This window comes from Glycine max, chromosome 4 (genome assembly GCF_000004515.6).
Source record: "Glycine max cultivar Williams 82 chromosome 4, Glycine_max_v4.0, whole genome shotgun sequence".
In the NCBI taxonomy this organism is placed as follows: Eukaryota; Viridiplantae; Streptophyta; class Magnoliopsida; order Fabales; family Fabaceae; genus Glycine; species Glycine max.
Window position 1 is genome coordinate 5,823,045 of NC_016091.4, and position 13,327 is coordinate 5,836,371.

At 27.4% G+C, this 13,327-nt stretch overlaps 1 protein-coding gene across 1 annotated transcript; it reads left to right on the forward strand.

Moving 5' to 3' along the window:
- The first annotated feature begins 1,437 nt into the window (after window positions 1-1,437).
- LOC102661561 (uncharacterized) lies at window positions 1,438-2,441 on the forward strand. Its single transcript, XM_006578107.4, has 2 exons — window positions 1,438-1,741; window positions 1,871-2,441. Exons 1-2 carry the CDS (start codon window positions 1,647-1,649, stop codon window positions 2,226-2,228), a joined length of 453 nt encoding a protein of 150 aa, XP_006578170.2. The 5' UTR covers window positions 1,438-1,646; the 3' UTR covers window positions 2,229-2,441.
- Window positions 2,442-13,327: the final 10,886 nt, after the last annotated feature.

The following is a 13,327-nucleotide window of genomic DNA, read 5'->3' on the forward strand; positions in this document are numbered from 1 at the left end:
CAACATGAGAAAAAAGTTACTTATTTTGGTGAAGTATATGATCTACTTTTGGCTAATTTTATTTTTTTTATCTTAATCCTTTGGTTCAAAAAAAAAAAAAACTCTGACTAACCTGGAGATCAATCAAAAGATAAATAAATCAAAAATTATTTTGGTCAGGGATTGAATTTAAATAATACCCAAATAATTTAATATTAACTTTAACGCATTAATTATTTGTATCTAAATATTTAGTTTTAATTTTTTTATTATTAGAAAGCATGGTAGAGATATCATGTATTTTTTTAATAGAAAATAGAGATATCGTAAAATAATGCTATGTTTTTTTTAGTATTGTTATAATGAATAATATAAAAAATCTAACTCAACCTCAAAAACTAGTTTAAGGGTGAGGGTTACTCCTTATTTATATATTCTAATTTATTTTTATTTTTAGACGATGTGGGACTTAAATATTTTCCAACGATTATTTTTATTTTTAATTACTCAATCATCATTTTTTAGAACCACCAGTAACAAAACTGTTATTATTAGAGTTTATTCATAAATAAATAGGTAGTTATCTATGATAAATAAGTCAAAGCCTACTTCTCTTTATGCCGACAAAGCTATTAGTTCCGTTGGATAAGAAGTACCTTGCAAGCATGTTTATCAGCAACGAAATTCCAAAAATACAAGTTGTTTATTCTTCGTCTTTTGCTCCAAATTTGTTAAATTGGTTATAAAAGTAGCATCTTGTTCACATGTTATCCTAAAATTTTGACTTGTTTTGTAAGCAATTACCCATATCTTTCTATAAATGAATGTAACCCTAGAAGTACTTTGGAAAAGTAGTTGATGTTAAGCTAAAATTTTTGTCTCGCCATCCACGTGTAGCTCTTTTTTTTTTTCAATGAACTTGGTCAGGTGCGATGGTAAGAGCCGAGGAAAGAGAAAAAACGAAATTAAACGCGTCATGGTACTATATCCGAATGGTGCCAATCTTTATATTTTTTTTCATAATATAGGGGGACAATTTTGACCCACAAAAATTCATAAACAACTCATTTTTCATAAATTGTTCTTTCGGATGTGTACCCTTGAAAAAGTAATATGACAAAAAAATTCAGATTTAAGTTATTGATAAATTTGGTAAATATTTTGTATAATAACATACTTAAATACTAAAACCAATCAGAAATCAGACATTCAAGGCAATTATTTGCAAAACTAATAAAAAAATAATTGAAAACTAGAATAATCATACAACGTTACTTATGGAAATGAATGAATCCTCTTATTTGAAACTCACATTAAGGAAGTCCAAATTTTCATCCAAGATACATGGAGAGACTGCGACAAGTGTGTCCTCTACTATGCAAGGCGAGATTGCTGCAAACACGGCAAGCAATAGGAAGCACCAAAAACAAGATGCTAAACTCAACCATTAATTAATTTAAAAGTAAATAAAGATGGATTTGCCTCTTTCACGGGTCCAACCTATAACTCTAACCATTTTCTCCTATTTACTCCTTTTACATTTCAAGCTTTTCTGCTTCCTCATAGTATCTCTCTCTATATTCCTTCCTTTAGTTCTAAGTCGAGAGACTTTATAATTTAAGTAAGAGGGTGTTCGTGGAAGGTTTTTAATTGTCTCAACTCTCACCATGAGGACCACTTGCTTACTAAGCCTTCCCCCTCTTACTTCAAACCAACCCTCCAACGCTTCTTTCAACCCCGCAAAGCCACCTCAACTTTCATCGTAAGTTTAATTTAATGTTTCTTTCTACATATGTTTTTTCTTTTGTTGGGTCACAATTTACATGTCATGTACGTGACTCATGTCACTAACATTTTAACACAACTAAATGACACCGTGTGCGTTGTAAAGGGTGAAAAACGAAACATGTTGGAAGAGGCAATGCGTTATGATGGGAGTGGCATCCATAATTGGACTAGAAATGTGCAATTTAGTGGCACTGGCCCACGAAGCAATTGAAATCACAACTATGCCAATTGGTAACCAAGTAGTATCAAATAGCAATTCTTATGGTGGCGCCAAATGGAGCCAGAAAAGAACGTGCTCACCTTGGCAAGGCAACTCGCTCGAAACCATCATGCCGGAGAACCTTCCCCGGCCGTCGGCACGGCGGCGATACGAGGCTGTTCGTTCCTCCACCAAGACTGTGCCACCGCCCTCAGCCCCGATCATAGTCCAAAGCAACAAGGGCAGCTGCTTCTCCATGTGAAAAATACGCAATCAAATCAATTACTTGTACATAACTATTGTTAACTTAATTGCTTGCCCTTTTACACAAATTTAATTTCATAATCATATTGATATGTCACGTTTTTTTTTTGTTTTTTTTCATTTATGAAAACTCCAAAAATATCTAACGAATTATTGTATGTAATGAATAGTAGTACTCGATTGGATTTATGCAGTTTTAGTGATTGTAGTACAGATTTCTAATTCCTTATCCAACTTAAACCATGCACAAGCATTGTACTACACTGCTTCTTCTTGTTCGGCCTTCCTAAGCCCACTAATTTTATAGGCCTAAAGCCCTACACGCTTTCTATTGGATTGGTTCATCAGGCCATTATCGCTGACACACATTCTTCGTTAATTTGGAGTGCTGTTAGGTGCACCCAGCATTATTGTTGCTGGTGCACCAGTACTAACCACGAAAAGACAGAAATATCCTTTACGGATCAACTTGATCCGTAATCAACTTAATCCGTAAAAGACTTATGGATCAAGTTGATCCGTAATTCTTAAAAATCAACTTACGGATCAACTTAATCGTAAGGGAAGAAATTAGCAAGGACAATTTTATCATTTTTAAATAATGCTGGGTGCACCAACAATAATGTTGGGTGCACCTAGCAACACTCGTTCATTTGCTGCTACATATATTCTAAATCCATTGTCTATAAAAAAAATAGTTAATTTCCAAATACATGGAGCAATTATTAGATAGTCATTGATCACCTATTTATGGTTCTAACTCATTTTTATGTGATACATTTAATTTTTTTAATTTAAAAAATAATCTATTATATATATATGAAAATTTTATTTCATGGAATGATGTTCCATGATAATTGGATATTTATTCCTTCCAAAAATTATTGAATAAGATTATTTTATTTTAAATTCAAACAAATATAATTACAAATTAAATTCAATCAATTAACATTAATATAATAAATTCAAGTTAATAATTAATTAATCAATAGATTGATGTTAATATATTAATATAATAAGTTAATTACTGATAAGTTAATTATCATTCAGCTATCAATACATAAATTAATTTGATTTTTTACATTTTATGAATTCACATATATGAAAAATATACATTACGTGAATTGTTAGCATGTTGAAATATTTAGAAGAATTAATAGTTACGTTATATGCAAAATATATTGATATATATGAAAAAATAATCAACACTAATAAATTTGTGTTACATTGATAATCGAGTGATACATTGAATATATTTAATTTTAAACTTTATTATATTTTTTACAGTCAAGATTTATTATAATAAATTACATTAACCATGATTTTAATAATTTATACTATATTCAATCAAATAGAATTTTTTTATCAATATGTTTATTCTACATGTGATTTATCTCTCTCGTTTATGTTTTAGTTTTATTTACATTTAAAAAAAAACATGATAGGAATATATAATCAATATTTATTCTAATTAAATATATATCTTAAATTCTTAATTTTCATAACTTAAAAATTCTTATTGTAATAAATTAAAATATCAATAGATTTATATAATTATCAATTTAATATATAATATTTTTTAATTTTTTATTCATGGTCAACCATTTAATTATAAAATTTTAAAAATATATTTTAATATAGTAAATTGTTTCATATTTAGTTAAAAATATTATGAAAAAAATGTATAGTAAATTATTTCATATTTAATTAAAAATAATATGCATAACTAACAAAGAAATTTATACTCACAGACATTCCTTGATAAAATTCATATTAAATATTAAATGAGTATCTTTAGGAAAGACTCACGGATAATGAGTACAATTATATATGTATTTTTTTCACTGCCTGTATATTAATGGACATGGGGCAAGTACCATGGTATTTGTACCTAGAAATATGTGTTGTCCATTAATATTAAAATACTTAAATATTATTTATTTTTTTACTATGTTTAAATATGTAAATATTCTTAATATTTTTTTTTTACCTATGTTTTGGAGTATAATTTTATTTGGACTTATATTTGGATGTATTTTTGTTTGAGTTTATATTTTAAAGAGTAAATTTTAGATATTTTTGTTTGGAGTACACTAAATTTATTTATTTAGAATTATTCATGGGCATTTTTAATTGTGCAGATTGTAGAATATTTGAATAATTTTAGTTGTAACAATTAAAATTATTTTTTTTCAAGAAAATATTAAAAATTACAATAAAAATGTTTGTTAAAATATTTATAAATTATTTTCTTATCTTGGCAAAAATATCTATGGATATTCCGGATATTAAAAAAATCCACTGGTATCCATTTAATTTAATGTGTATCATGCTGTTAACATACAAGTACATGACAAATATTTATTTGGTGAGGCCGATAAAAGTTTATTATTGTATGTGCCCGCTTCGCCCATTGTCATCCCTTGGCACGATCTCAATTTTTTTAAGAAAAAAATTCAATAAGCCACTTATAATATGAAAATATTTATATTTATATATATATATATATATATGGATATTCATAATTATCTTTTTTTTTACATACATACATATATACTAACATATATAAAAATTTAAAAATAATTGATAAATATATTATAAAAAATATAATAAAATAAGAAAATAATAAATTATAAACTTAATACCCGTGCACAGGATATTATGATAGTAACATTTAATTATGTGCTATGTAACGAATGATCAAAAGTAGAGAACAATTGTGGTTCAAAACAACTTAATAATTTCTCCCATACAACACAATATTGTGTTGCACTGTAATTCTTGAATCACATTCCAATGAGAGCTATTTTGTCTCCTTATTCATTAATTTAAATTCAAAACTAACAATAATAATTAACTTCATACTCTTTTTCTGTAGTTTAACTATGAAAAGGGTTATTTTAGTAAACTTAACTGAAATAAGTTATCTTAGAATTATTTTCCACTTAGCATATTTAAATATTAAACTTATTTCACATGACAGATAAATAATTTTGAAAATAATCTCATGTAACCGCACTCTAAGACATTAAGAATTACTTTTGCTCGAGATTAATACTTTAATGTAAAAGCTAAAAGTACACTAAAATAAAATAAAAAAAGCACCAATCTTAAGCTAAATATAGGTCGGACACGAGCATACCTAGAACAAGGCTAAATGGGCCTGGCCTCATCTCAATCAAGATACTAAAGCCTGAGGCAATCACCACGAGACTGGCATTGCTATGCCCACCCTGTAAAATTCCTGATATACCAAGAAATTGTGTGCGAATCCCAATTTATCCTTTATGCTTGGGTCATTAATTTTAAATTATCCGTAAAAAAAATTTAAAAAATCTGTTTGAGACTTATGAATTGTCTAATTGGTATTAATTTCACAGAAGAACAAAATGGGAATCACGCATAATTGTTAGGTGTACCAACAATTTTGCTAGGTGCTGGTACCAACGCCCTCACATGAAACCTGGTAGTCCTTAATTTTTCTGGCTGGACCCAACAAAGCCCTTCCAGTTCAATAGACAATAGGGTAATGGTTCACGAGTAAAGATCAAGATTTGTTTCCTAAAAATATAAAATTAAGAGATAAATTTATATTTTTTTATACCATGATATTCATACAAAATATCTACTGATATTATTGATGACTATTTTTTTGTTAGAAAATCTAATTTATAACTTAGTAGGATCTATCATTTTAATTAATTTTTTCATCTATAATACTTAAACACAAGATTTTATTCAAGAGGTCTGAATTAAGTACCACTCGAATAATTATGTTAGTAAAAGACTAATATTTATGTTAGTTACTTTGGCTTAATTTATAAAAGTTAGAAAATTAAATCAATTTTGTTAAACTTTAAAAGATGTCATGTAATTAGTTATTAAAAAAGCTTAATTATCAATTTGGTCCTTAAATCATTTTAAATGGTTCAATTTGGTCTCCAAATTTTAAAAGGGTTCAATTTAATCCTCAAGATCTAAAAATTGAATCAATTTGATTCTCAAATTTTTTAAAGGTTTAATTTGATCTTCAAATTCTCAAAAATGAATCAATTTGATTATCAAATTTTTAAAAGCTTGAGGACCTAATTGGAAAGTTCAAAATAATTTAAAGACTAAATTGATTCATTTTTTAAAACTTGAGAATCAAATTAAACTTTTTAAAAACTTGAGGACCAAATTAAATTTTTTAAAATTTTGGGAATCAAATTAAATAATTTAAAATAATTTGAGGACCAAATTCATAATTAAGCCATTTTGAAATGGATACTTGGTTGTATAACTATGGACAAAAAAAAATGTTGTATAACTAGTTTGTCAGGTGTGGTTGGGAAGGTTCTTATTCTGTCAATTAGAATAAGCTAAATTGATCGAATCCAACAATATTAAGCAATCTTTTGTATACTTTTAAAAGTATTTTTATAAGAATTTATTTAAATATACTAAAGATGATCAAATATTTAAAAAATGTTTAAAATATAAAAATAATTGTGGTTTTTCCCCAAGTTAAAAATGCATTTTCTTAAAATACGTGAGATGATAAGAGTGAGAGTACGAATATTAAGTTAATAATATGATCTATATGAAATTAAAGTTAGAAAATATATATCAAATTAATTATTTAATTACGTCGAATCAGTAAAATTATCTATCTAATATCTTAAATTTCTTATTTAAGCTAAACAACTAATCATACTAATAGTATATCCAATGGAATTTTTTTAAGTTACTTTTTATAGGTTTCATATTATTTTTTATGATATGATAAGAAATTTATATACAATTTCACTCCAAAAGTCCAAAAATAAAAAACTTTAAGAAATTTAAAAAAACCCATATTTTTATATTTTTTATTTTCACTTAATTATAGTTTAATTATAATATTATTGTGTTAGATGAATACTATTTTTATTATTAAGAAACAATTTCTTACAGAAAATACATATTTATTTGTAAGAAACTCTTCTCACCACATAGATTTACTCCAATAGAAAAGAAATTATAAGAAATAATTTTTTTTACTTAAGAAATCCTTCAAGAAATTATATTAATTTTTTTTTATAATCAGTGGAGACTCTTCTACCCGCTAAATAGATGGGGAAAAAGAAAGAAAGTAGAATTACACGTTACTTACAAAAGTTTAACTGAATTAAAAAGTTATGGATAATGTTACGAGTTTAACTGTTGCAAAAAAAATAAATTAAACAGACAATTAATTTAAAATAATCATTATGATAAATTCAAAATAATTATTCTAAAAATAAACAAACTTATAATGTATAATTATCTATGACTGAAGTGTTCAATAATATTATTTTTTTTTCTCTTTTTCTATCACATTTTATTATTTATTATATTAATTTTTTTTTCCTTTATCTCTCTGAAGTGTTCAATTAATTTTAGATGTTTAAAGATTTTTTTTTCCAGATTAGATAGAATGAAAAGTATCATTGTGTTAGACTTTGGATGTAAACTAGGCAAGATCTACATATTTTAGGGTGTGTTTGGTTTGCATTTTCATTTCCTGTTTCCATTTTCTGAAAATTGTTTTCATTTTTAAAAGATTTGAATTCTAAAAATATGTTTAGTTTGATTTCTTGTTTTCTATTTTCATGAAATAAAAATATTGAAAATTTATGATATATTGACTTATTTTCTTTTTGTATTTTTAGATTTGCTTAAAACTACATTCATTGTCACCGCAATTTCATTTTAACTAAAATGAGATTTCTGTTCTCAACTGAAAATAGTGAAAACGAAAATTTATTATTTTCATTTTCTAGTTGTTTCCTGTTTTCATTTTGTTTTCAGAAATCAAACCAAACACATTTTCATTACCATTTTTTGTTTTAAATAAAAATGAAAACAGAAAACAACCAAACCAAACACCCATTAGGTTTTGTTTGTATCCTTTTCTAGTCAATTCCATGATTCGTCCAATTTATTTCGAATCTCCCTCACTTGTTTCTACCTATCTACGTAGCGACTAGCGGGGGACCTTTAATTAATTAACCACAGTAGACATGCACAATGTAATATTTGAGGTGAAACTAAGCGGATAAGAGAGAAATTTGTTAATTTTTTAGGAATTATATGTTAGGAAACTTATTTTCTCATATTTAATATGTATTTAAAAAAATTATATTTATGGAAAATGGTATTTTTTGGAAATATTTTTTAATCAGTTTTTTCATAATTTTTTTTTTATGAAAATGTGATAATCTTATTTTTTTCAAGTTTAATTTTATTATAATAAAAATATTTTATTATTTTTTATTATAATGTGATAAATAATCTATAAAAATATGTGTAACTCTTTTGATTTCTAAAAAATTCATTTTAAAATTTTTTAATCGTCAATCAAATAAATTTAATTCATTTACGGAAAACATAATTGATAGATTTATGATTTTTAGGAATCATAATTTTTAAAGATGAAAAAACTTCTTTTCTACCAAACAAACATTGAGTGGTTTTGTTTCTTATTTGGTGGACTGCCGCAAAAAAATTCTTTACTAATCGCACCTAATTAACAAGACATATATATATGGTATTTAGCATTTTAAATGATAACTTATGATCCTTTTGTACTTCTTTATATTTTCTTTCTAAGTTGTAAATGTGTTTTAGAGATCTGATTTTGGTTACGACTTTAACTTGTGAAAAAACACATCGCATGTAACTGCCCCAAAACCATCCCTTTTAATAAAAAAAACAAACTTAATAGGAAACAATTACAAGTCACCTAATAATGATTTATTCAGAATCAAACTCAAATCTGTAGTATATGTAGAAAGTTGATTTATTAATACTCATTAAATAATAAAATCGACATAAAGAATTTAAAAAGTAACTGCACAGAACTTTCTTTGCTTCCATAATTTCACTGAATCATTATGAGTACATTCAAGATCGAAACACATGCCTTATGATTGTTGATTTAATATTTTATATTTTTATTCAACAACATGGCTCGAATATGTAATTTGGCCCCTACATTACATGGGGCCAAACTCGTTATGAAGCAAACACCTGTATCGCCTAAGTATGGGAATGGCACAAACCATGTGACGATAGTCTTTCAATGTCTAAATGGTAAGACAATTTTTTAAAGAGGAATTACTGTATAACCCATAAGGAATTCTCTGGATATTCTTTCTTCTTCTTCTTCATATTTATTTACTTTGGGTTAAATATGCACAATTATGTATAATGGGGCATATTGTTGGCTATATTATTATTTTTACTTGTTTTCCTTTCCTCCTTAACTAAATGATAAAAAATTTAAAAACTTAAGTGTTTGTCACCTAATCCAAACAATACACAGTCGAACGAAAAAGAGCAAAATTATCAATGATTGATAGATGCACATGCATGATTGTTTATATGGAAATAGCATGAAATGATGAAAAAGCAAACTGATAAAAGAACCAAGTATCAGTAGCTTCTGTTTTGGTTTACACGAAGAATCGGTAGCTAGCTAGCTACTGAGATAGTGCGCAATACGTACCTACCAAGTGGGAAACAAATTTTTTTGATAGTACGCTGTCGTCCCTATATGAAAGTTGCCAACTTGCCATGCCACAAATAATAACACTGAAACAAGGAAGAGTTATATAGCATAACTAGAAATTCATGCTGCTAACTAGCAACATGGATCACTCTTCATCTCTAAGTGATCCTTTTAAACCGGGATATTTCTCAACCCAGAGAGTTGGTGACTAATTCTTTCAAAATATAAGGATCATCATCACCAAAAAAATATTGTCTTTCTTATAATATAATTTTATTTCATACAGAAATTCAACTATTAACAACATATTTAGTTTAATTTGTCCTTACTGAACCTTTTTATGCAACATCACATTGATAATATATGCATCAACTTTAACACGGGGGGCCTCACGCCTTTGCCTCACATAGTCATTCCATATGTCAAATACTTATTATAGTCATAATATATGTGCAAAATACATAATTTCCTGGAAACTAAATTTTGTTTCTTTTGTCGGCTACCATCTTTGCTTCGATGGGGTGGGGACTCGGTGGGGTGGTGCGAGGGGGAATTCATATGATTCATGATTCAAGATTCAAATATCCATCATAAGATCTTAGTTTGCCATGTGCGCAGAAAAAAAGTAACAAGGGAGGACTTGATATATGTTTCTTATGAGTAATGACAAAAATAAACAATCAGTACACAAATATATAAATGATATAATCATCATAAAATCTTGTTAAGCAATATTCTTAGAACATTAATTAAAAAACTAAAAAAAATATTATAGAAATCATACGAGGGTAAAAAAAAATTATAAATATCATAATTTTGTGTATTTTAATAAAAAGATTAATATTTTTAATTTTTTAATTAATATTCTAATAATAATGATTAACATTTGTTATTATAACATTTCTTTAATAATGAACTCTTTATGTCAAAAAAGAAATACAATAAATAACTTATCAGAAATAAACGAAGAAATATATTTTATGAAATGAATAAAATTAATGGATGTATACTCCAATTTTTAATATAGTAACTCCTTCAAATATATATATGCTGTTACCCTCCATACATCGTAGAAAAAGTTAATACAATAAAAAATGGAGAAAATCTCCCTATTTTTGAAGATATGCAATCAACACAACCAAACTAACGTTTTTTGTTAAAATCCACACCGTTTCCTGAAATTCAAGCAGGTCATGAATTAATATATGTGTGTGTGTATTGCTGCATATATCAATTTAGAGATAAATTACACACAGTGTAGCTAGAAATAATTAAATTAAACCTGCATTTTAGAGTTGGAAAATGATAAATGCATTTGAACATTACTATTATTTTCAAGAGTTAGATGGTATGTGATCAGCGATTAGTATTAGATGTCTGAAGCTCTGAGTGGAGTAGGGCTTGGAAGTTGGAACCTGACTACAATACCGTTACCGTGCGTGGATATATAGTTGTGTTGAGCGCTCATGTGGCATGTGGCATGTGGCCTTGCTTGCTTTCATTAATTTTCTTTTTACTTGTTCAATTCCACTTTGTCTCATGCATGTACTGATATCCCACTAGAGATTCCAAGACATGCCCATGCAGTGAGTGGCTAAGTGGTTTCTTATAACAGAGCAAAAAGCAGCCAGTAGATTGAACGAGCGGAGCCACTTGCTTCTGCATCCACTCTCAATGCGATTAAGTACACTTCCAAACCCTTCTGCATCATTCTGCAATTACAAAATTTTATATATATAGTTCGTACAGGCAATATGGGAAGGATGACATCATACCTGCTTCATACATCTCTCTCAATAGACCAGCCTACGTTTAAAAAAGAATAATGACACATTCATGTATCATAAATACTCATTTGACACTCTTTCTTTTTGTTTTATATAAGGAAGCATATCACACTTAATTTAACTTCTATTAAGGAATGTGAGTGTAATTTGTTTATATTTATTTTTTAACAATAATTTAAATATGAAATAGATTGCTTTTCATATTTTTTTTTCTTTTTAAAAACAAAATATCTTTATAGTAAAAAAATTATGAGACTATCAATTGTCTATTTTAATAAAGTTTTTTTTTATACGTACACTCACAAAATTGAACTTTTGTCAATATACTTAAAAAATATAATAATCTATCAATTGGGTCAAATCTTGATAAATAATATTTCATATACTTAATTGACTTTTAGCAAATACATAAATGAAAAACGTTTGTTAAAAATATATTATTAACATTAGTTTCTCACCACCTATAGGTACATTTTTTTATGTGTGACGACCTATATGTATATATATGTAAGTGAAGGAGGATTGGCAATTGAATTGACTAATCACCAACACATGATCGATCTTCAGGGGTGTAACGCGCCAACGCAGACTGGTCATAGGCCCCATATGAACAAACGTACGTCTAACTTCACCTTAAGCCCTTAATAATGTAGTGCGTACGTGTTTGATTTTCTGTTGAAAAAAAGCTTAGTGCTCGTTTATCAAGAAACCATTAATTATAACCTATAAAAAGAAACAATTAATTATCACTTTTTCTTTTAATATTTGGGAATTTTGTATGGACGAAAAGCTAAAGACGGTCATCAGTATCTCATAAGTAATTTTATTTAGTTCAATTTTTTTCTCATGAGGTTTATTTGTACGAAATGGCATGATTAATGTTAAGAAGTGTAAGGAGAGTTATAGATAGCAATATCAAATCAAATATAACTTTTTCGTTCATGTCAATTTGTGTTCCTACTAATTAATGATATCCACATTTCATATCAAAGATCCTTTTCCATCTCCACACCTAGAAAAATTAAAAGCCCAAGCACATACAAAATGAAAAGAAAAAAACAAATGATGGATAAATAAAAAGATTGAAAAACTGATTCAAAGAGGTAGAGATATTCCTGCGAGGATTCGTATTTCATATCATCAATATCGTTGCGAGGGAAATGGATCCTCTTCATATTTCTTTTTTCCTTGATTTCTTCTATTTTATAAGGCTTTGAAAAAATAAATAAAATAGAAATGATATACACTTTGGTGGAGTAAGATTTATTTTCTAAAGGAGAGGATCCGATCCCCGTTATGAGAACTCCTGTGTATGTTCATGAAAAAAGAAATCTATGGCTGATAATGCAAAGCAAGGTTCAAATTTTAATTTATTTTTAATCATATATATATATATATATATATATATATGACTATTCATTAATTTTTCTTTTCTAAGCTTCTTTCCATTTTTTAACAAATTGTTGAAATTCAACTTAAAAATATATATGTGAAGTTGTGAACCATGTTTTACGGGAGTCAACCTAAAACAGTTTATAATTTTGAAATATGCTTCACAAGACTATGTGCACCCAAAGTGATGTTATGTTAATTCGATACATGTTTAATCGTTGAAGATCTGATCACAGATAGAGTGACAGCCAAATCAAAACAAAACAAGAGCCCCCGCTCTTGCTGTCTCGTGCACACATGAGAGGGAGAGATTCCTAGCTCTCAAGTTGGAGCTATGTAGAGCTGTGATGTGGGGAACTTATGATATTAATTATTGAATGTTTGATGGCTTGTTATCGTCATTGT